The sequence below is a fragment of the Sardina pilchardus genome, chromosome 9, assembly GCF_963854185.1.
Source record: "Sardina pilchardus chromosome 9, fSarPil1.1, whole genome shotgun sequence".
In the NCBI taxonomy this organism is placed as follows: Eukaryota; Metazoa; Chordata; class Actinopteri; order Clupeiformes; family Clupeidae; genus Sardina; species Sardina pilchardus.
Genome location: NC_085002.1, coordinates 34,149,795 through 34,174,371, shown reverse-complemented (window position 1 = coordinate 34,174,371; position 24,577 = coordinate 34,149,795). Strand labels below are relative to the sequence as shown.

Below are 24,577 nucleotides of genomic sequence, written 5' to 3'. Positions count from 1 at the left end.
AAACCGAAGTATCCCCACGTCTTTATGTGGTCGGATAGAGAGTCCAGAATGAATTTAATCGAGTCCGTACCTTTCCGGAAATGTTAATAAAGTGTTGTTAAAGCGTTGCCAGCTGCAACAGCGACATTTCCGGAAAGGTACTGACTCGATTAAATTGGGGGGGCGTTCCTAAAACGTTCAATGTTGACATATTAATTTCAAAAGGCTTTAACTTGAGAGTGATAAGACATAGAGACTTTCTGTAAATTAGAGAAATATTAAGGATGACCCAAAGTTTATGTAGGGATTAAATGTATCCAACTAATTTGCATATTATGACGTCATAATGACGTCATATGGTGGCTGCCATCTGGATTTTTGAATTGGTATGATTTTTTTTTATTTTATTATTATGAATTTTATTACTATTAATATTTTTGCTGACAGACATACACATCACCAGGACATGAAAACACAAAAAGAACAAACATTGTACCATACTGAATGGTCAGGGAAATAGTAAATCATCATAGGCTACTAATAGCAAGATGATGGGAATGATGATGATGCTGCAAATTTATGTAGCAGGCCTTTTGCCATAGAGATAATGAATCCCTGTTCATCCAGGTGACACCTCTTGTAGTGTTTCATGGTGTTGCAGGGCACAACACGAAGGCCCACCACACACTGCCCACACCTGTATTTTGTCTGACTATGGCCTTTAGATCTGCCACTTTGTGTTTTTTTAAATTATTATTATTTTTTAGTTGACAGACATTCACATCACAAGGACATGTACACACAAAAAGAACACACATTGTGCCATACTAAATGGTCAGGGAAATAGTAAATCAATAGTGTAATAAATAATAAATGGAAAGATGATGGGAATGCAAATTTCTGTAGCAGACTTTTTATTGTAAATATAATGAATCCCTATTCATCCAGGTGACACTTCTTGTAGTGTTTCATGGTTCTTCTCATTGCAAGGCATAACATAAAAACCCACCCCACACTGCCTACACCTGTTGCCTATTTTGTCTGACGACAGCCTGTTGGGTCTGCCACGCGCGCCTCCCGAGTGGAGTGAATCAGCATGGCTCTGTTCTTTCTCATTCTCCTTGCGACTCCCTACACTGCATCCACCCATTAAACTGTCTATCAACATCTATTAAACAATCTGCCTATCAACATCCATTAAACTTTAGGTCTATCTACATTAATTCGACTCTACATTCAACTTTTAAACTGTTTACTCTGTCTCAGGCTTAGTGTTGTCACGATACCAAAATTATGACTTCGATTCGATACCTGCCATAAATACCTCGATAGTCGATACTGAACCGATACCACGGTGAAATTCTAAAATATCTGAAAAAAAAAGATCAATAATGGTCTGGTTCGGTTTCACTTTTTTTTAGCAAATTACACTAGTAAAAATAATAATTATTATTCCCCAGTATAGTATGAGCATAATCTCTTGTTTGTTAACATATTTGCCGGCCACTTTTCTTTAACATTTCCTGTAAAGGGAGTGGACAAGTTAGCCTACTTTAATATTTCATGAGTTTGATTGTCTGACTTTCAGAGACCATAATTTATAATTGTTATATCCAGACAATATGCTCAGTAGGACGCAAACCTCCACCAGGTGTAGAGAAATGTGAGTTTAATTCAATACACTAGTGTGCAGGTCAATTCTGGGCTCATCATAAAGTCACTGCACGTTCATTATTTTTTAATCCATAGTTTTTTTTATTGTTTGTTACAAATTGTTAAAATTACAAGCAAGTTGGCCTACTACTAAGTGGGCCATCTGATGACGCCTACATGAGGTCTAGCCTGCTGAAATTAATGTTTGGACTCTATACATTCTGGCTATGGGCTCTAGAGAGTTTGTAGCCTAGCTCATATCTAAGAAATAATAAAAAAGGCAGACTACATGCCATGATAAATAATACCAGAACTGATTGAATGCTAAATAGATAATTTGCAAGTTATGCTAAAGTTACAATTATCAGCGTGAACATTGAGTCATCTTGCAAACAGACAGACAAACGGCAAACCCCAATGAAAACATTACCTCCGTCAACGAAGTTTCTATGCTTACGGTCGTTATGCCTCGTCAAAATTCAGTGTTGAAAAAATAGTTTTCCAACTAGCCTACAGGATACACCACACTCGTTTCACTTAGGCTATAGTTTGTGGATACGATTGGGGCTGATCATGGTGTTTCCAATCACATTCGCTGACCTCTCGGTCTTTGAATTCGTTGTAAAGGTCGGGATGTCTGTCCGCAAGGTGCTGTGCGAAGTTGGACGTTGCCTGCATGCTTTTGTTTACATCTCTTGTGTCTGTGGGCTTGCCTTCACTGTCGACACATGCAAAATAGCTCCAGACTTCAGTTCGCCCGTCTATTTGATCAGCAAGCCGAGGACGGTTGGCAGGCGCTCCTTAACCTGTAGCCATCTCTCTCCCTCTCACTCACTCACAGCCTGCTGCATGCACACACTGTGGCTGCGTGTTAGAGGGGAAAGTTAGCCACGCCCACTAGCCTCTGCGTTCAAGGAGCATGACTGATAGTTGGAGCAGCTTCTTGCACAGACACGGAAAGTTAGCATCGAGGATTGAGGAGGGATGTTGAGAGTAGTTAGCATAACTGCTAGCAAACATTACACACTAAGTTAGCTAAGCAACCTGATTAGCATGTTGCCATTGTTAGCATAGTTAGCATAACTGCTAAACGCATCAGCTATGTTAGCTAAGCAACCTGATAGAAAACATAAGCTAAACATTAGACATCCATTAAACTATAAGCATCCATCTAAAACAATCTACCCATCAACATCAATTAGACTATCAGTCTATCAACATTCATTAAATTGTCCTTCTCAACAACTTTCAAGCTATCCATATTCAACTTCTAACTGTCTACCTTTACACTATCAACTTTCATTAAACTATGCAACCACCAGGTTCACCCAATCAACACCTTAGTAACCATATCTACATAATGTTTGAACTATACAATTATGCATTTTCATGCACTATAATTCCTTGGAATTGCTTTTCTATTTGTTGTACTTGTCTTTTTTTTGTTAAAAAATAGTTACAGTATTTCTTGAAGGAAATTTTGTTTCTCAGAATAAATTTTGATTTTCCCTCATTGTGATAAATTGCCATTAAACAAGATTTCTCTTTTTACTCAACTTTATCAGGAGTGCAAATAAATATGAGAACCACAGCGTATTAAAGCAATTTGTAAGGGTAGCAGATACTACTGTGTAATTAGTAGAGTATGAGTATATTACCACAGATGCTGGGATCTTAATTGTAGTAATGAGATGTGAAGTGTGAAAAACAGAAATTTTTAGTTTCTGCCCCTTTCTCTCAAGGTTGATTATTTCAGAGATGGTGTATGGCTTTGCCTCTGATGTCCTCCGGTCTTTCCTAGGAGGAGAAGCTTGATGGAGATAATTGCTACTTCTGTGAGACCTGCCAGAGTAAACAGAGTGCTACACGTCACATTAAACTCCAAAGTTTGCCTCGAACCCTTAACCTGCAACTCATGCGTTTTGTCTTCGACAGGTAAGCTCTCCTTCCAACTGTAAGCCTACTAAATGTTTGGTAGTGTGCCATTAATTAGGCCACACATACATTACAATGAAATACATACACAGCAATGAAATGACTTCTGTGTAGGGATGCACGATAATATCAACCTGACATTGGTGCAGATAAAAGCTTTATAACTTAATTGTGACACTTTTTGCTGATGTGCCTGACCGATTATGTGACCTGTTAATTTTGCACACACAAAGGAAATGTTTAGGTTACATACGACAACAACATAGCCTATTTACCAAACATGTCAGTTCTTTTGCAGTATTTAAAAATTCTGGAATCTGGTAACATAATGCAGTGCAGTTAATATTCTCGCAAACTATTTATCACAGCAACTTGGCACTAACCCCATCGGAAAGCCTAGATTTCACTTGTTCATGTGACTAGTGCAGTGCCCATGCAAGCAATGTTTTCCAAGAAACTTGTTGCCCAATGACGTTGATGCAGGTAGATCATGTTAGATTGGTGATGATGTAGAATCAGGCCCGTGCAGTTAGTAGAGCTTTTTACTCTTTGCAAAGTAAAAAAAAATGGGGAAGGGGAAAGGCATTTGAGTTGCAGCTAATGGCAATATTAGACCATACCCGTGCGTTTTTGCTGTTGTTGGGAAATGTTAGCCTAACGCTAACCGCATGACAATGCCATGCCAGTGCTATGAACTCGGAAGTGATGTTTGAATGAATGTTATGCCCATAGCGATGTCCAGATAGAGTCAAGAGCGGCTGTTTTTGTTGTTTACGTGAGACGTCATAATTTCCATGAATGGCAACACGTGAGTTTGTCAGCGAAATGGGCTTTTTTGTTTCTATGCTGGAGTAAGTGAGACTGAGGGGGAGTGGCTAGTGTGGAGAGCGGTAGAATTGTGGGATTGCGGTAGAGTTGTATTTTGTTTAATTTAACGATGTCTTTGTAATTTTTTGTCCAGAATCGACCAAACTTTGCACTGCACTCACGCGTGTCATAAGCAAGACCTGTGTCAAATTTTAGGTCAGTCGGATGAGTGGTTCGAGAGTCAGTGGCGATTCTAGAGTCTGTGGGGGCCCTAAGCAAAAAATCCTAGGGGGCCCTACTTACACAACCCCCCCCCCCCCCCCCAAAAAAAAACAAACTTGTTTTTAACATGTTGCTAGCCCTATGCCAAGCATTTATCATTCATTGCAAGTGCCATTCACACATGCTACATACTGTTTTTTTTTCAGCACAGTCTAGGCTACCCAGATCTGCCACAATATCATGCATAAATACTTGCATTGATTTATTTTAGATTTGTAAATAATACAAATTCAAAAAGCAGGCTACTATACAAATTCTTACATTTTGACGTGTATCTCACCACAGCAAGCAGCTCGACATGACTTGGTTGTATAGGCCTGACTGCTCTGTAAATGGCAAGAACCATGATGGAGGGATACGGGTCTGAGCAATTTACAGAAATATGTGGTGTGTAGGCCTACCTTCCAGAAATAAGCTGATCTGACCTGACTTGTTTGCGTTGTGGCACACATGACGTGCACACATGATGATTCTCTATAATATTTATTTTACTGCATTGCAATGAACAAAGTAAAGGCAAAAAAAGTGTTTATTTGTCAAACAAATTTGGATGCAATATGAGTCTTGAATTGGATACCATACAGGAGTTTGCTATAGCCTATAGGATCTCAAAACCGTATGCTATTATGAACGTGCCTTGCCATAGAGAAACACATGATAACGTTGGATTATGAACAGCTATTATCGCACACAAAAACATAGGGTAAGTGGAGCTAAATGAAGTTATTATTTTGCTGTCACTTGGTCTGTTTTATAACTTAAAAGGTTGTATTTGGTATCTGTGTGGATAGCTCTAGCTCTCCTCTTTCATCTGACATGCGTGTCATCTTTCTGATCGCGATTTCACGAGTAAATCAAACGAGAGCTAGTATATGACATTATTTGTTTGTCACTTCGTCTGTTTTTATAACACAGAAGGACCGATGTATTTGGTATCAATGGAAAGCTCTGTTTCCCCTCTTTCATCTGATATGCGTAGCATCTCTGTGCGATGCCGGGTTTGCCAGTAATTCAAGCGAGACTGGATGTGCGGGTGTATGCAGAGCAATTAGTCCATGGGCCAGGACCCTAAAAATCACATATTGGTATCACCTGAGGTGGCAAAATCTATCAATGATTTTTGTAATCCTCCATGCCTGAGGGACATTATTTGGTATGATAACCCTCTCTAAGTGGTAGCTTAGTTGTATTTTTCCTAGCTTTTATACATGCACACAGTAAATTATACAATACAAGCCTATGTACAGATGTGGGTGCCTCAAAGTCTGGAGGAAGGTGGGACATGTCTTAATCCATGTTATATCACATGTAGATGTCATAGGCTTTTAGAAAATATATAGTTTAGATGGATTATATAGCTTTTCATGAATCACATAGGCTAAAATGTATCCGTCATACACTTTTTCACCTACATAATATAGGATTAGATAGAGGCAAAGGACTGAAAGTGGGTGGGTCAAATCCCAACTCTTGCTATATCACATCTAGAGAGTATGGGCTTTTAGAAAATGTATGGGTTAGATAGTTGAATATACTTTACACAGCTATTTTAGACCCATAACCAATAGCTGTCCATTGAAAATCAATGCATTTCAATGTAATGCAAAATACATTACAGCAAGGGTATAGTGATATGGAGGAAGTTGGGAGATATCTCAATACACATTTTTATCACATCTAGAGTATATAGACATCTCAGAAAAATATATTTTAGGGTAATTAACCTGTTTTCTTTAATGATACCAGAACTATAATGATCGTATATGCCATGATATTTCAATTCGAAAGAGAGTGCATGTAGGTCCTACATAAGTATTGGGCCTAAATTCTGCTTTTTCAATTTGTCTGGAAGAAGATTTCTTTTCTGAACATTCTACAGTAGAAATGTAAACCGCCAACTTTAGAATTGTTAGAGTGTGTTGGTGTTTGCTGGGTCAGTGTGTGGAAGCAGTACAGTTAGGCTACAGAACAACAATGGCTGTTGTAGCGTCAAAAACAGATTACACCTTTTTACCTTTATACTTTGTTGTACAAATAGGGCATAAGGTGAGTCCTGTTTATTTTTTTATTTGCGCTATGACTCAGATGTGTGAGAAAGAGTAAGGATATGACCAATGACTAGGCTACTTGTGAAAGACTAATAACCCAACCGGCCCAAGTAAGGTACTAAGATCATTATCAAGTAATGATGTCTGCTGTAAACCGTACTCAATAGATGTAGCCACTTTAAGCTGTAGACTTTGTGCATGAACAATAGAAAGGACAAAAATAATATTCAAAGATGTAGCCTATGTATGAGAGAGCAGTTTCAGTTATACAGTACTACTACTACTACTACTATTACTACTAATAATAATAACTTGGATTTATATAGCGCCTTTCATGGTACCCAAGGTTGCTTAAAAAATTGGGAGAGGGATTAAGGGTCAAAGGACTTAATAAATGTAAATAAATGTTTTCAGGTGCTTTTTGAATATGGGCAGGGACGGGGCAGAACAGACATGGAGTGGTAGAGTATTCCAGAGTGTGCGAGCATTGACAGAGAAAGCCCTGTCCCCAAAAGTCCGCAACCTGGTGCGGGGGGTGGCCAGCAGGTCCTTGTTAGAGGACCACAGGGAACGTGACTGAGTGTAGGGGATGGGGTGCAGGAGATCTGTGAGGTGAGAGTCCATGGAGAGATTTATATGTGAGCAGGAGGATCTTGTAGGCAGTGTGTGACTTGACTGGCAACCAATGGAGCTGTTGGAGGATGGGAGTGATATGCTGCCAGGGCTTTGTGTGGGTTAGAACCCTGGCAGCTGACTTCTGGACATACTGGTGTCTGCTAAGTAGTCCAGGCGGGAGGTGATGAAGGCATGGATGAGTGTCTCTGTTACTGAATGTGTGAGCGAAAGCCGGAGTGAGATGCTTCTGAGGTGGTAGAAGAACTTGGTGACATTGTTCATGTGGGACCCAAAGGAGAGAGTGGAGTAGGATAACACCCAGGTTGTGCTCCTCGGTAGATGGGGAAGTGTAGCAGCCATCCACGACCATGGCCAGGTCTCCAATTTTTCTGAGCAGTGGTGCAGGGGCCACCACCATAACCTCTGTCTTATTACTGTTGAGTTTGAGTAGGTTTGTGGTCATCCATGATTTGAGTTCCCGCAGGCAGTTGACAAGTTGTGTGGGTGGGAGATGGGAGGAGGGGTTTGTGCTGATATAAAGTTGAGTGTCATCGGCATAGGAGTGGAAGATGAGTCCATGTTTACGGATAATATGACCTAGGGGTAACATGTAAATGGTGAACAGCAGAGGACCAAGCACAGAGCCCTGGGGTATGCCATGGTTGATGATGGCCATTTAGTAGGAGCCATTGAGAGTGATTAATTGTGTCCGGCCGGTGAACCAGGGCAGTGTTGTGCCACTAAGGCTGATGAGCTCAGAAAAGCAATGGAGAAGGATGGGAAACTGTGTCAAAAGCTGCAGAAAAGTCAGGGAGGATGAGGATGGTGTCAGCAGCATCAGTAATGGTGGATCCTGAAATCAGATTGGAGAGGTTCAAAGAGCTCATGGTGGGACAAGTGATGTTGAAGCTGGGCAACTACTGCTCTTTCCAGGATACTGATGAAAGGGAGGTTGGAGATTGGATGATAGTTGTTGGGGTCATCAGGGTCTGAGCTGGCATCTTGAGAGTGGGGATGCCTGCTGCCATTTTGAAGCTGGATGGTACCACACCAAAGACAATAGATGCATTTATGATGTTTTCAACTGACGGAGAATGGGAAGACAGGCCTTAACCAGGGTGGTGGGCATTGGGTAAAGACTGCTGGTTGATGTCTTAGCTGAGGTGACCAGTTTTTCAACTTGGTCGGCATCCTGTGGAGAGAAGGCAGTTCGTAACTGAATTTATTTGAATTTGGAAGTTCGACTGGCAGAATACTGATGATAGAGTCAAGCCACAGTATTGCTCTCTCTCTCTCTTCCTCACATACACAAAACATGTTCTCTCATTTGTAAGTGTTGGGAATTCAGGAATGGCTGAACTAAATTTGATGTATGAGGATTTCCTAATTTCTTCATATTTTGTGAATTCTGTTTATATGACCCCCAAGTGCAGTGTGGGCACAATCTTTCCTCTCTGGCCAGCCAGGTTTGCCTGCGTCTGCCTTTTTCTATGGCAAGATTGTGTTCACTGAGTCTGTACACTGTCAATGTTTTCCTGAGTTTAGGGTCTTTTACTGTGCTCAGGTAAGTAGCTGTTGTATATTCATGTTTGAGGGCCAAATAGCATTGTAATTGTGTTTTGGTGACTTCTTTCCAATATGTAATGTATTCTTCCTTTTCAGTGTTTATAATTTGGTTGGGTCCAATTTTTCTGACAATAAAGTTGTCCTGAGACTGAGTGATGTTGGTTGGAGTTATGTCACGGAGTCTATAGGACAAGTTGGCTTAGTGCACTCTTTTCTATGTTTTGTTCTTGGCATTTCAGGGCTAAATAGTGGAGTGAAAGGGGGTTGCTAATTTTAAATATTGCCAAAATGTAAGGGCTCTTTTCTGAATAGTAATAATAAGTGGGTACTGACCTAATTCTGCCCTGCATGCATTGTTTGGAGATTGCCTCTGTACTCGGAGGATGCTTTTACAGAACTCTGCATGCAGGGCTTCAGTTGGGTGTTTGTCTACTTTGGGAAATTCATTGTGTGTTACTGGACCCCACACCTCAGAACCATATAGTGCGATTGGTGCAATTATGCTTTGGAAAAAATGTATCCAAATTCTAATTGATGGCTCTAGTGTAGTTGATCATTTGATAGCGTTTCTCTCCCTCACATGCACACACTCACTCACTCACTCACTCACACGACACACACATACAAAACACACTTCACATAGTCCCTCTCTCTATGTCTTCTCTATTCTGGGATGTACAGTACAACAATCTGCAATATTCCCTCTCTCTCTCTCCCTCTCTCTATGTCTTCTCTATTCTTGGATGTACAGTACAACAATCTGCAACCTGAAAGCAACAGAGAATCAATGATGTGCTGAAATGAGGCCTTTTCTTACTCAGCAACAGTGTGTGTGTGAGTGAGAGAGAGAAAGAGAGAGAGACAGAGGGAATACTGTATATGAAGTGTGTTTTGTGTGTGTCTGTGTAAGAGAAAGAGAGAGAGAGAGAGTGTGTGTGTGTGTGTGTGTGTGAAGGAGAGAATGTGTTTGTATATATGAAGTATGTGTGAGTATATGTGAGGAAGAGAGAAAGAGAGTGAGAGTGCAATACAGTGGCTTGAGCTGTGGATCTGACTGTGGATTTGACTGTTCATCATCAGTATTCTGCCACTGTAAATTCCAAATTCAAATAAATTCACTTACCAACTGAAGTATAGTAGCCTACTTTTACAGTTTACAGCAGGCATCATTGCTTGATAATGATGTTAGGACCTTACTTGGGCCGGTTGGGTTATTATGTCTAGTCTTTCAGTAGTAGTCTAGTAGCCTAGTCATTGGTCATATCCTTACTCATTCTCACACATCTGAGTCATAACGCAAATAAAAAACTGAATTTAGGCCCAATAGTTATGCAGGATCTACATGAATTGAAATATCATGGCATATCCGATCATTATAGTTCTGGTATCTTTAAAGAAAACAGGCTAATTACCCTAAAATATATTTTTCTGAGATGTCTATATACTCTAGATGTGATAAAAATGTGCATTGAGATATCTCCCAACTTCCTCCATATCACTATACATAGCTGTAATGTATTTTGCATTACATTGAAATGCATTGATTTTCAATGGACAGCTATTGGTTATGGGTCTAAAATAGCTGTGTAAAGTGTATTCAGCTATCTAACCCATACATTTTCTAAAAGCCCATACTCTCTAGATGTGATAGCAAGAGTTGGGATTTGACCCACCCACTTTCAGTCCTTTGCATCAATCTAATCCTATATTATGTAGGTGAAAAAGTGTACGACTGATACATTTTAGCCTATGTGATTCATGAAAAGCTATATAATCCATCTAAACTATATATTTTCTAAAAGCCTATGGCATCTACATGTGAGATAACATGGATTAAGACATATCCCATCATCCCACACACTTGTATACACCTATACCTACACATAGGCGTGTATTGTGAATTGTACTGGGTATGGGTATAAAAGCCAGTAAAAATACAACTAAGCTACCACTTAGAAAAGGTTATCATACCAAAACATATCTTTCAGACATAGAGGATTAAGAAAATCATTGATAGATTTTGCCACCTTTGGTGAGCCCAACTTCTGCTCTGGCCCATGGACTAAATATAGACTGTAAATATGATATACTTTGATTTAACTTCATGACTTTCATACTTGATCGTACAGACAAGTGCCTAGTCTCGTTGGAAAGCCCCGCTTCTGCTCTTTCGTGCAATACAGGTCTCATCTCGCTGCGACTAATAATTGCGGAGCAATGTTAACAGTGAAGAATGGGTGTGTTTTTTTGATGCACTTTGCGCTAGTCGGGCTCAATATGTGTGGATTGTTTGCACTCTTTTGGACACAGATCCACTGTTTATAAGCCGATAGCATACATGTAGGCTACTATTTGTAAGACAGGTCAGGACAGGAGCACACAAAATCACGTAACCCACCATTCAATCTCTATTGACGAAATTCTCGCTTGTCGCACCATAAACGCTCTGAGGTCTCGGGGCCCCCTAACGGCTCGGGGCTCCAAGCAGTTGCTTGCCATGCCTGTCGGCAAGGTGCGCCCCTGTTGAGAGTTATGCGTGGCACAGACAGACAGACAGACAGACAGACAGACACGTACGTTCCTTGCATTAATAGATAGATATGCGGTGTGATATTTCTGCAACGAATAGGCTACTCTGTGAGAAATTTAGGCTGGTTGAACCTGGACTAAATATTTTCCTGTGGCACAGTAAACTGATTTTTTTGGCTTTCCGATGGATGGGATGTTATGATGTAGCCGTGATGTTAGCCAAGCCTACTGCCTCAACGTATGGGCTTCTGCTTGTCTTCAGTTTTCTAATAGCCTGAAATGTTATCTTTTATGTAGCCTACAAGTCCTGAATATAGAGGCTACACCAGGATTTGATGCAACTTATTGACTTTTCGGAAAACAATTTCAACGATGACGTTGGCTGTTGTGCTTTTAGAATGTGGAAGTAGGCCTAATTGTCGTGACATCACTGATCATGTGAAGATGTTGCAGTGGCGCTGAAAATCCAGCCGTGGCCCTGCGCCACTGCTGAATACATTGTAGGGGAAACACTGTAAACATAGCGTACAGATGGTACGGGTTGAGAATGCTCCTTTCTTTGCCGCACATCGGGAATCCCGAAGGTTCGGGACTTTGTAATTAAAACTGCCACCGCAAGGGGGCAACATAAGACCGCCCTAATAACATGAAGGTTCGGCTCATCCCGGAGAATTTTCGAATGTTTTACAGCCTACCTCACAGCTCTCTCACGCGACGTAGCCGAACTCAGTCAGTCCAGCAGAGATGCCAGAGCAACGTTTTGGTCAATGGAGAGGGAGAGAAATGCTCCGCATATCCGTCTCATTTAATCCGTCTCATTTAATCATTAAAATGAAGGTGATGACTGGCGAAATTAATCAAACGACGTTTCAATAAACCATTGTTGAAATTAATGAAAATGGTTTTAGAAAATTGCCTATAGGCCTATCAGAAGGAAATAACCTTCAATTCAACCTGAAAGACTCGATAGGCAACCTTAGATTACTAATTCATTAATTCATTACGGTTGCAAGACCGCATTTCCGGGAATAGGCTATTATTGTCAAGGCGAAGACGAAAGAGATGGACAAGATGGACATTTAGGCTACATTTATATGCTAGGAATACTTAGAAATGTGTACAGGGCAGTAGGCCTGCACGATAAATCGTTATAAAATCGCGATCTCGATTCACCCCTGTGTGCGATTTAATTTTTCATTGATTTCGATTCACATTTAATTTAATGAGTCATTTAATTCATGCTAATTTCTTCTGTGAGTTTTAAACTTTTAAAACGCTCCCAAGCGCTGCTCTTCCTTCCCGGTTCTCCTCTCACAAAGCTCAGGGCTTCACCCTCAGCCAATGACAAAGCGCCTTTTAGTCACGTGTTTCACTTGTGGAGAACGCGGTAGTTCGGAGAGTCCAGCTGTAATAACAGCAAATGCTGCAACATCGACGAAGTAGTGCAACAGGAAATAAACAAAATGGATAGGCTATTGATGTAAGCAAGGTAGCCTACTAGTGACGAGACTCGTTCCGATAAAGGCTCATTCAGTGGTGTGGATGTATTTTGGACTCAAACAAAAATACATAGCCTACAAAAATGCGCTTTATAAATAAATTTGACTTGACTTTGACGAGGGCCAGTCTCGTGTGTTTAGGTAGCCTACCGTATGCCTTTCCCTCGGTGCAGCACTGCGAGGAAACACCACAAATCTTAACTAACAAAAGCAAGCAATATGATGAAGTTCTAGGCTACAAGGCAAGAGGTCCGAAAGTTGTTCAACAGCGCAGACATCTATTAGGCTACGGACACCTTGCACAATGCGACGCCATACCCACATAACAGTAGCCTACATAAGCACTCCGAGACGCGCCTCCTTTATCCAGACTCGTGATCCGAATCACTCCCAAAATGTAATCGTTTTGCTCTTGGGTCATTTCAGACATTTCCTGAAAATGTCATTTAATTATCTTGCTAATAAACAGACAAACAAAGCCCGATGTTTGTCATGAGAGGGGCATGTTTTCATCGGGCTTTGTTTGTCTGTTTATTAGCAAGATAATTAAATGACATTTTCAGGAAACGTCTGAAATGACCCAAGAGCAAAACGTTAAGGTAATAACTTACCATATAGCAAAATAATTATATGGTTCCAATAAACACTAGAACGTGACAGATTTCGAAACATTATGCACACATTGGACAAACGCTACTCCCCTCCTGCAACTGAAACTTCAGTATCTAAAGAAAAGGAGCATCAATTGGCCATTTAGCCTATCAAAAATGAATTATCTATTTTGTAGATATTGCACATTGACTGTAAATGCAGACAGTTTATAACTATCTTAATGTTTCTCGAGCCAACTCCACACACATGTAAATGAAGGCTTCAATGAAAAAAAAAAATTGGCCATGCAGTTATGTTTAGGCTCGTAGTGATAGGCAATGTGCTATAGATGCCCCAAAAAATCTATATCTGGTAGGCCTACTGCCAATTAGTTTTGTTTTTGTCATGGTTCATGTGTGCAATAAACATTGCACTTTGCGAGGGGAAAAAATCGTGGCAGAAAATCATGATATCAATTCTAAGCTAAAAAATCGTGATTCATATTTTTCCCTGAATCGTGCAGGCCTACAGGGCAGGCTATTTTAAAACGGAGGCATGTTCATTTTAACCGGCGACGCTGGGTACATGTAGGCTACCCAGCACTTGTTATCACAGATTTTGTCCCCACCACTTTTGACAACTGAAAATAAAATGTATTTAACAGAAATCTCTTTAATACATGCCTATGCTTGTCACTTTACTTATAACCCTAGGCTACATGCATGGAGAAGATTGCGCATTTTGTAACATTGTAACAATGTATGGTCAGATATGCGATAGGGCAGTGAGGGTGATTCATTGTAACCATCGACTAGTAAGCCTAGCTCCGCAAAATAAGTTTCTAGCAACTTATATAGATCTCGGTATGCATGTTCAGGTTAATTCAGAGATAGGCATAGACTACCGTAGGCTACTGTGCGTCAAGCTATATGACAGCATTTTATCATGTGGTGAATTAATGACTAACGTCAGTTTAACATGTCAGAACTTTTGATCGGCGTGTAAAGTGCTTGCCGCGAATAAATAAACTCGACTGACTCACTAGGCAAAGCGACAATTGATCAGGACTCCAGCTGTGGCACAACTGGTTAAAGCATCTATACCGCACACTGGCGACCGGGGTTCGAAACCCACTCCACGAACCTCTCTGGAACCCATAAAGACAAAAGGCGTTTTTTATGGAAAAAATGAAAGATTTTCTCAGTTTTGCGATTTTTTTTTTTTATGTTTGCGATGTCTGCTGAAAGGAAAAGTTAATATATGAATTCGTTGTTCAGCGCACACACACACACACACACACACACATTTTTACATTTACATAAGGCTCAAATGTCTGTCGAGATGAGAGAGAGGGGGGAGGGAGCCAGTCGTCCTCAATGCTGCATATAGGTAGGCTATAATGTCTAGTGAACTGGTTAGACGAGTGTGGGGGAGGGGGAATGATCGCACAAGACAATTGCTCTTCATGAAATGGATAGTCTCACAGACGGGTGTAAATTTTTAAATTTAGCCTACTACATCACTAGCAAAATCGGACGTGGCACATAGCCTAATTATTAGGCTACTGGATTTAATATATAGCAAGTCCATAGACTTTGTCAGAGGTGGAAAAGTCCAGGTTCAGAAAGTAAAAGTCCTGCCACATATCTGCTCCAACCATTCACTTAAACCAGCTGATTCTAATTAGCACAACTCTTCAGGCAGGTAGACCAGTTCATTGACGAGATCGCCTGTGTTAAAGGCACAGGTAGAACCAATACAGGATTGGACTTTTACTTTCTGAACCTGGACTTTTCCACCTCTGGACTTTGTTCATCCTATATTATATGCTTTTAAAATGAAATGTGCTGCGGGAAAGCATTGGGGAAGTCAGTGTAGGTGGCCCTTAACAATCAACAGTATACTGCCACTACGCACATAATAGCCTATAAGGTTACGGGCGGATGCGAGCAACCCCATGCAAAAGAAGGCCTTAAGTTAACGGACAGAAGGCCTGTTTACATGTCAAACATGCATTAAATCTAAGAAACGAAAAACACAAACACTACAGCATGCAGTTTATGAAGGCTTGTGCGTGTTAAATCTACATAAAAATTGCGTGTTACATTTAACCCCGCGCTCTGCTGCGCTGTGAAATCGTACAGCATAGCCGGGACATTCTAAAACTCTTAACATGAAAAAGCTTAACGTGAAAATTGAGATAACGTCCATAGTGATTGGAATATGGATTAGATTTTTTTGGTTAGTTTGATGTGCTTATGATAAGTAATATGAAAGAGAAATTTGGTGATCACTGATCGTTGTTTAGGTGCATTAAACCACGTTGAGCTTTTTCCTTTCAATATGCGTTAATGGGGCAGAAATGCTTAATGACATATAACGTCCATAATAATTTGAGTTTGGGTTCGATATACTGTATTTATAGTTTGAAGTGATTATGATGAGCAATATGAGAGAGAAATTTGGTGGACATTGATCGTTGTTTAGATACATTAAACCACGTTAAGCCTTTTTCTCGCCATAGGCGCCAATGAAGAAGACAACGTAAATGTGAGATATCTTGACATTTATTCTGCTATTGTCCTTAAATTTAGCCTTACCATGCTATAGTTATTGTTATTATATAATTAACTGAGTGACTTATTTGATTGCTATTCTCATTTCATTGTTTTATTAGGGGCCAAGCAGCGAAGCTGCGAAGGCACCTATTGTGTTTGTTAGTTTTCTTATTATTATTCCTCTGTCATGGGAGTCAATGGCAGCCCATAGAACCGACTGGTGAAAAGTTGTGAAATTTGGCACACTGATTAGGGACAGTCCCATGATTCATGTCACCAAATTTCATGTCGGCACCTCGAACCCTCTAGCGCCACCAACAGGTCAAAGTTGGACATGCGTTCACGCACGTAACTTTTGAACCCTTGGGCCAATTTTCAAAAACCAGGTATCTTTGGAATCCTTGGACCAGCCCGAGTTAAACGCACCCTGTGACGTCATTTTCCGCCATGATGGATTTCCCGCCATTTTGGATTTTGTCAAAAACACTCAAAATGTATCAGGGGTCACAAATTTTGTCCGACCGACACCAAACTTTACATGGAGCATCCTCAGATGATGCCTTACCAACGCATTGCTTTTTGTCTTCGGAAGTATTACCGTTCGCCCAAAACAGCGAATCGAAATTCGCGGCGAGGCCGCCAAACAGGAAGTGGGCTCATATTTCAGCAACCCTTTCACGCATCAAAACTAAACTTAGTACGTGGACTCATAACCCCATCTGGAGGACCCTCAAGAAATTTGGTGACCTTTGACCTCTAGGGGGCGCTGTTATTCAAAAACAGGCTTTTTGGCCTATAACTGCTGTTGTGCTTAGAATTACAATGTACTAGTGATGTCTAGTAATACTTTGGAAGATACTTATGTTGACAGATGACAACTTGTGACATCAACGTAATTGATTCGGCCGCCATATTGGATTTAATCAAAAACACTAACAAATTTCCCTAGGTCACAAATTTCAACTGATCCTCACCAAAATTGGCACAGACCATCTTCAGACCATGCCTTGTTAGTGTTCTGATTTCTGTAACAATTGACAGAAGCGTTTGCCCGTCGCAGCCAATCGAAATTCGCGGCGAAGCTGGCAAACAGGAAGTGAGCCCATATCTTAGCAGCCTTTGCATCTATCAACACCAAACTTAGTATATGTACTTGTGACCCAATTGGGACGAAGCCCAATAAATTTGGTGACCTTTGACCTCTAGGGTGTGAAGCCTCCAAACAGGAAGTGAGCTCATATCTCAGCAACCTTTGAATCTATCAAAACCAAACTTAGTGCATGGGCTCGTGACCAGATCGCGAGGACTCTCAAGGCATTTGGTGACCTTTGACCTTTAGGGTAGCTTCAATTAGCAAAAATGCAAGTTGGCTTGTAACTTTTGACGTGTTAGACATGAAACTTGTTCTGACTGCTTACGGCCATATGTCTCATTGCCGCATTGAGCCAACAGCGTCGAGTTGCCGTGGTTACTCCGGCCTACTGCTTGGCCCCTACATTGCTGCTTGCAGCTATATTTTCTCATTAGGTTAGTGCTTAATTGATTGTTTTATTGATAATATTGCTATTCTCCCTTTTTGTAATTGTTCACTGTTATTTAATTTGTATTGTTATTTATTTGTATGTCGCTTTGGACAAAGGCGTCTGCTAAATAACCATAACCATAACCATAACCATCTTCTATAATTGTTGGATTACGGTTTAGTTTTTTTGACGGGTTTAAGTGTCCATGGCAATATATGCAATGGTGATGATTGATCGTTGTTTTCCGCCCTTAAGCCACGTTAAGCTTTTTCACGTTAAGCATTTTAGAATGTCCCGCATAGGGCATATACCCTGACTTGACGTTTAATAGCGCTCAATGTAGCTCACGTTCAGAATGATGAATTCAAAATGTTGCTATCGAACAACAGTACTTTATTGACGTGAAAAATTATCTTTTAAATTCACACACATCATATGTGAAATGCACAGTATTCGAACGGGACCAAAAAATTATTATTATCTCTCCATTGAAGTGGATGCGGGTCACTTAGGTTCCCTATTATGAATACGCCCGGGTTGGATGGTATTCACTGTTTGTAGAAAGGGCTCTTGAGCCATGGGTCACCATGGGGTGATTTTTTGTTTTGGCTTGCTCTGTGTTCAGCACTTCAAACCATGCATAGCACGTATTTAATTCATCAGATAGCAGTATAATAGGTGGGTCATTCCGTGTCAAATCAGATAAGGTTGTTGCTGCACCGTCTCAGATTTTGTTCAAACCTTGTGTATATCATCAATGGGTCCTAAAACCAAGGCCTGTGAAATATTTCTGTGCAAATCATCTGTCTTCATATCTTTTGTAGACCTTGAAATTCTTTAATTTTTACAGCTTGAAAAACACATGGCATGTCTGGGCATTATCTTGACAAATATGTTCCCTAGCCTCCCCAAATTTCCTAGGGTGGAAGATCAACTCATAATAAGCATGTTTAAACAATTTAAAGTCTGTACTAAATGTCTCTTGACTCTGGAAAGGGCCCTAGATTTTGGAAAAACGTGCATTAAGTGTGATATTTAGGGTATTAAAAAACTGTTTATCTTTTCCACTTGGTATCAGTCACTATTTCCTCTTCAAATACGGCAGTTAATTAATGTTTTCCCACAATTTGAAGTCTCCACAATAAATAGCCATGACAATAATAACAATAAAACAAGGCATGTTTGTATTTTGTGTCATTTTCATGTTACTGAAATGCTATGTGGGGTAGGTAGTAGGATCATGAAAATCTATGTGAAAATAGAAAAGTATATGGACATGTAGTGTGTAAAGTTCTAATATTGTACCAAGCCCCGTTCACAGAATAAATGCATGTAGTTACAGGTGTTTTGCTAACACCAGAATAAACATTTACAATAAAAAAGCACTTTACACACTACATGTCCATATACTTTTCTATTTCCACATAGATTTTCATGATCCTACTACCTACACCACTTAGCTTTTCAGCTGCATGAAAATGACACAAAAATACAAACTTGCCTTGTTTTATCCTTATTATTGTCAAATTCATTTGTTTAGGAGACTTCACATTTTGGGACAACATTAACAAAGGATTATATTTCTATAGAAAAGACTCATTGATGGCAGGTGTGTCCCAATAAAAAAGTTTTGAGAAACTAGGGACTTCTATACAATCAATTAGACTGTGATACAAACTTTTAATCATTGAATGTCACTGAGAACATGCTTGTCTTCCATTCTGAAAAGTTTGGTCGGGCTAGGTATAATACTTTTTAAGATATGAATGTCCAAACATGGCCTCCAAGATAAGGCCTTTCAGACAATGTAAAAAACGAAGGGCAGAAAGCTTGTGTAAACAACAGAATTGAACAAAAATATTTTACAGGTTTTAGTTATGGAACCTAAACATTGTGTAGACAAACTTTGAAGAAAATCGGAGTCGGTGCTGCAACCATTTTCCTGGATTTTGTCTGATTTGACACGGAATGACCCAGGTGCTATATTAGGAGAATTCTTGGAGGCTGGGCTGATCAATGTGTTTTATAAAGAGGGTGATATTGCTGTTTGTATTGGTCTTTCCTGTGCCATCCGGCAGCCTGGATGGTTTGATCACAACCCCTCACTCTCACTTACCGCAGCTCCTCCCTAAGTAATAATGTGGTAACAGCTGTGATGACCTGACATGTTATAAGATGCATATGAGAGGTTTACTTTATTTTTTATTTTTGTTGTTGTTATTCATTAAAAATAATACAAGCATGGGACATGGTGTAGTCCTAGACTGAAGTATTCAAGGTTATTTGAATAATACACTTATTCATTTGTGCATTTGGATGCCATAAGTGTTTCCCAACCTTTTTTCCTTGAAGGCCCCCTTGCTTGTGTCTAAGACAAGCCAGGGCCCCCTACTTGAATTCCTATTGTATGTATTTCTATAAATAATACTTATATTCGAAGTGAATTATACTAAAACAAAGGAATGATTAATTATTATAGACCAGATAAAAAAAATAAAAAAAAACATCTGGTCTTCATTGCCAATCACCGTCAGCCCAGCCTCCAGGAATTCTCCTATTTTACCAGGCCGCTACTGCTACCTGTTGAACTGAATACATATGCATGGTAGAGCTGTCAATCTTCCTCTATTATCCCATTCGAATTTCATTCATTATTATTTTTCTAAATTCGAATTATATTCGAATATTTAATGGTCAATTTTGACTTATTAATATTTACTATTTTTCTATCTACTCACACTGTAAAAACGGGCTTAGCCTATGCCATTGCCACTATGACATCGTAGTTGACTTGTGTTACGTGATAGCTGTCTTGCTAAGTAAATTATAGCCCTTTTCTGACTGAGAAACATTACATTCACGTTACAGAAATGATTTAATATTTACTATTTTTCTATCTACTCACACTGTAAAAACGGGCTTAGCCTATGCCACTGCCACTATGACATCGTAGTTGACTTGTTTTACGTAATAGCTGTCTTGCTAAGTAAATTATAGCCCTTTTCTGACTGAGAAACATTACATTCACGTTACAGAAATAACGGGCTCAGGGGGATTTCGCCGTGTTAAAGGTAGACGTGTTTTGGTCCCAGGTTGTCTGAAGCCGACTGCTGAACGACTGCTGCCATTTCAGTTAGCTCGCTGGCTAGTTAGCTAGCATTAGGCAAACATTCCAAAAAGACGTGCTGGCCTTCATAGATGTATATCTATGCTGGCCTTACTGTCAGACGGTTTTGGTAACATAGCAACAATAAACACTTGACCGAAGCGCTGAGAAAAGGAGGAGGGAGCTCTCAGCAGCACCTAAAGCTGTCGTTTGCTAAATATAGTCAACACTTAAACAAATTTATTATAATAATAATAAAAAAACACATTCGAATTATAATTTTAACATTCGAATAGTATTAATTTGTTACACATTCGAATTATATCCGAATACTGAAATTCGTTCCAACAGCCCTAATTCATTCTATCACTAAATTCATCATAACTTTGGAATAGTACAGGAATTCATCTTCATTTTTTTTACTCAAATAGCACACATAATTGTGAATATTTCACACACTCTACATTTTTGTCTATCTTGTACACAAATGTACTGAAAATGTATTTTTGTATCAGATAAATTATTTTTTCGATGTTATGACATATTTGGAGAGGATTTCATAGACTACTCATTACTTTTTCAAAATTACCAAATGTATATTGCTTCATTTAACCCTCTAACCGCCCGGTTTTTTTTGGATTTTTGCATAAAAAATTCAAAAGGCCATGGCTTGAAAGTGGTCAGAGATAAAGTCCTACTGTAAATGTGAAAATCATTGAGTATGAACTAAAGTTTATAAAGGGAGTAAATTTACTCATCTAATTTGCATATTATGACGTCACAGGATAGCAATAGCGTCAAATTATGCACATTTCAGTAAATACTGATTGTTGAACACATTTGAGCAGTTTTACTTTGATTTTTGTAATTTCTCTGACATAACAAACAAACAGGACCACAGCCACATGTAAACCAACAATAGTAAACTATTATTATTACCACAATCCCTATGTTACTATATAATAAAGTAGCCTGGTCAAATCAGTTCCTATCGCGGATGACTTTGTAGTTCTTCAGAGCCCTATTTTTACTAGACCTGCTGTCTGTACCATGTCAATTACAGACACTATCATCATGATTATCACTGGCACCAAGCACACCATGCTTATTTGAACCCTTTGGTCAACATTGCTGCAGGTAAACATTGACGTACACACGCAAAGACCCACCTCCATTCACAGACGTATCTTGACTGTCACTGCCAATGAACGACCGATCATAATCTCCAAAAGGCAGATATTCTCCTTCAGAATCAGAGTAGGTGAATGGCAGACCCAAGACTTCATAACACACGACTTTGTTTTTTAACATTTGCCGTTTTTCTGCTTCAATTTGTGCATAGCGATCGCGCATTTCACTTCCGCGTTATAAACAGGAAATGCGTCTTTTTTTTTTGTTTCTCGCGAGTAATACAGGCATTTCCTGAAAACGTTTTTACTCGAATTTGGGCTTGAATCGAAGCTCTGGATGTCTGCCAACTAGTGGTGGAGAGTACAAAGGCGATTTGTCACCCTACTCGGATCTACCGTCTGTTTTAATCAGTAATGTTGCTTGTCGCCGTACGGCGCCTTGGGCGGTTAGAGGGTTAATAGAGCTGATCTTTTGGATTAAAGTGATATGTCTATTTAATTGGTGGTGTGTAGTATGCCTGAGAATTAGACCTTTTTGTGCAAGGCGGACATCCAGCAGCAAAAAGTGACCCACATCTGATCATGTGAGTTTACATATCCGACACTTGAAATGGCTCGCATGCGCATGGGCTAAAAGTTTCTTGGAAAACATTATTTATAGCCTACGGGGACTGCGCCAGTTAACACAGAAAACACATTTACACATTTTATTTCAACACTGGTTAACAATTTCAGTCACACAAGACCAATAATGCATGTCTACTTATTAACTAATTGGCTGCATCTGAAATCAAACACTTGTTGTTCCAGAATGGACGCGATAGAATTAAGTCTGCTCTTAGCATTCAAAACCCTGCAACGTCCTCTTGATATTACCAAAATTCTAAAACAGAGAAGGAAGAAACGGGCAATCGTATCAGAATACGCTTACGCTGCAATTATTGCTGCCACCTCAATTGAAAGGGAGATTTTGGTCCGTGAAAGGAGGTGGGAGCGAGTTGCCGCCGGCTATGGCCATGACGAATGTCACAGATTAATGATGTGTGGGACGCGTTGCACTGGAATATCCGATTTGTCTGTTTAGACTGTAGACACATGAACAAATATCGATCCATATCTGATTTAAAACCACATAGGAAATGGGCCTGTATCCGATTTGAAAAGATCGGAATTCATGTGTTTTTTACTGTTTACACTGTCGCGGCACAGATCTGATATGTGTCACAAAATTGGATTTGGGTCACTTCAAACTGGCAGTCTAAACGCGGCCTTAGTAACCATATCTACATTATCTGCTGATACATACAGCTTTGCATTTTCACGCACTGGTAATTCCTTGGAATTGAATTTCTAGTTATTCTTATTACATATTTTTCATAAGTCTGTGAAAGTTTGTTAGTAACTCTGCATAAAAAACAGATGCAAATACACGCCACATAGACGTCAGTGCACTCAGATGCCCACTATGCTTAAATTTTTTCTGACCGGCAACACTAGCTAGTTTTAACCAATGGGCAATTCCATATCAGTTGGAACAGGTCCGACACCATGGTCCTCAGTTTTTCCTGATTTTTGGTCCAAATGTTCCTCCATGTCTCATTAGAAGAAAACCAAAATTTTAGCTGGGCATCTTGTTTAGTTTCTAAGATATGGCTCTTCAAATGTGGTTAGACACGTCCTAAAAAAAGGCTGTAAATTCCTGTATTTAATGAGCACCACTTTTTTTTAAACCCCTCTCCTCTCTTAAGGCTACCATATTATTTTAAAAAGATTTGAACACTGGGGCAGTACCCTGTGTTGTTGTCCAAAATCATAAAGGAATTACAGTCCTTCCCACCATTGGAGACTTATTCATCGAAACAAACCCATATTTGTTTTGAAAGCAATGAAAAAAAAAAAACTGTTTTTGTTCTGTTATGGTCATGAATGGCTAGCACTCACAGTTTTAAAACTCTACATATATATAGTCCATGAGTAAGAGAACATGTTGACAAAAAATTGAGAATGTTAGTTTTCGTATTTCGAGGCTATGAGCCTTCAAAGTTGGCCAAAATGGCGTTTTTTCCTAAAAATGCCACTTTTATTGCCTTTTTCCAAGGACAAGATGAAATGCAAATCCAACATTTCTTTTTTTCTGCAATAGTGTGGCACTTTGTAGATCATGTGAATGTGGTAAATCCAACCTGTCCATTTTAATATCCCCACAGCACATGTCTGAAGTTAGAAAAAATGAAAAATAGTCTTGGCTGAAGGAGGTGTTGGTTTGATTTGTATGAACCTCTTAGAAGGACAATATGGGGTGTAAACCCATTTTTTTCTGTTTGAGGGATCAGAATGCCATCCTGTAAATAGGATAAAAATGTTGTATCCCATTTTTACTCTTTAGTGATCCCTTAAAATATGTCCAAAAGTTGTCAAAAATGAAAAAGGCAACTAAATTGAGGGGCTTAAATGGCCAAGTGGATCAAGTCACACAAGGCTACAAATGTAATATACAGATGGTACGGGTTGAGAATGCTCCTTTCATTCCCGCACATCGGGACTCCCGAAGCATCGGGAAAACTGCAACCGCAAGGGGGCAACATAGACCGCCCGAGTTTTCGAATGTTTACAGCCTACCTCACAGCTCTCTCACTCGACGTAGCCTATAACTCAGTCAGTCCAGCAGAGATGCCAGAGCAACGTTTTGGTCAACGGAGAGGGAGAGAAATGCTCCGCATATTCGTCTCATTTAATCATTAAAATGAAAGTGATCG

At 39.7% G+C, this 24,577-nt stretch overlaps 1 protein-coding gene across 3 annotated transcripts in view; it reads left to right on the top strand.

The window, feature by feature from the left end:
* Window positions 1-24,577, top strand: part of usp48 (ubiquitin specific peptidase 48) — a 145,478-nt gene that overhangs the window by 13,542 nt on the left and 107,359 nt on the right. For all 3 annotated transcript variants that reach the window (XM_062544853.1, XM_062544852.1, XM_062544854.1), the window contains one exon: window positions 3,434-3,567. In XM_062544853.1, the coding sequence (XP_062400837.1) occupies window positions 3,434-3,567 (134 nt within the window). The remainder of the gene's footprint in view (window positions 1-3,433; window positions 3,568-24,577) is intronic.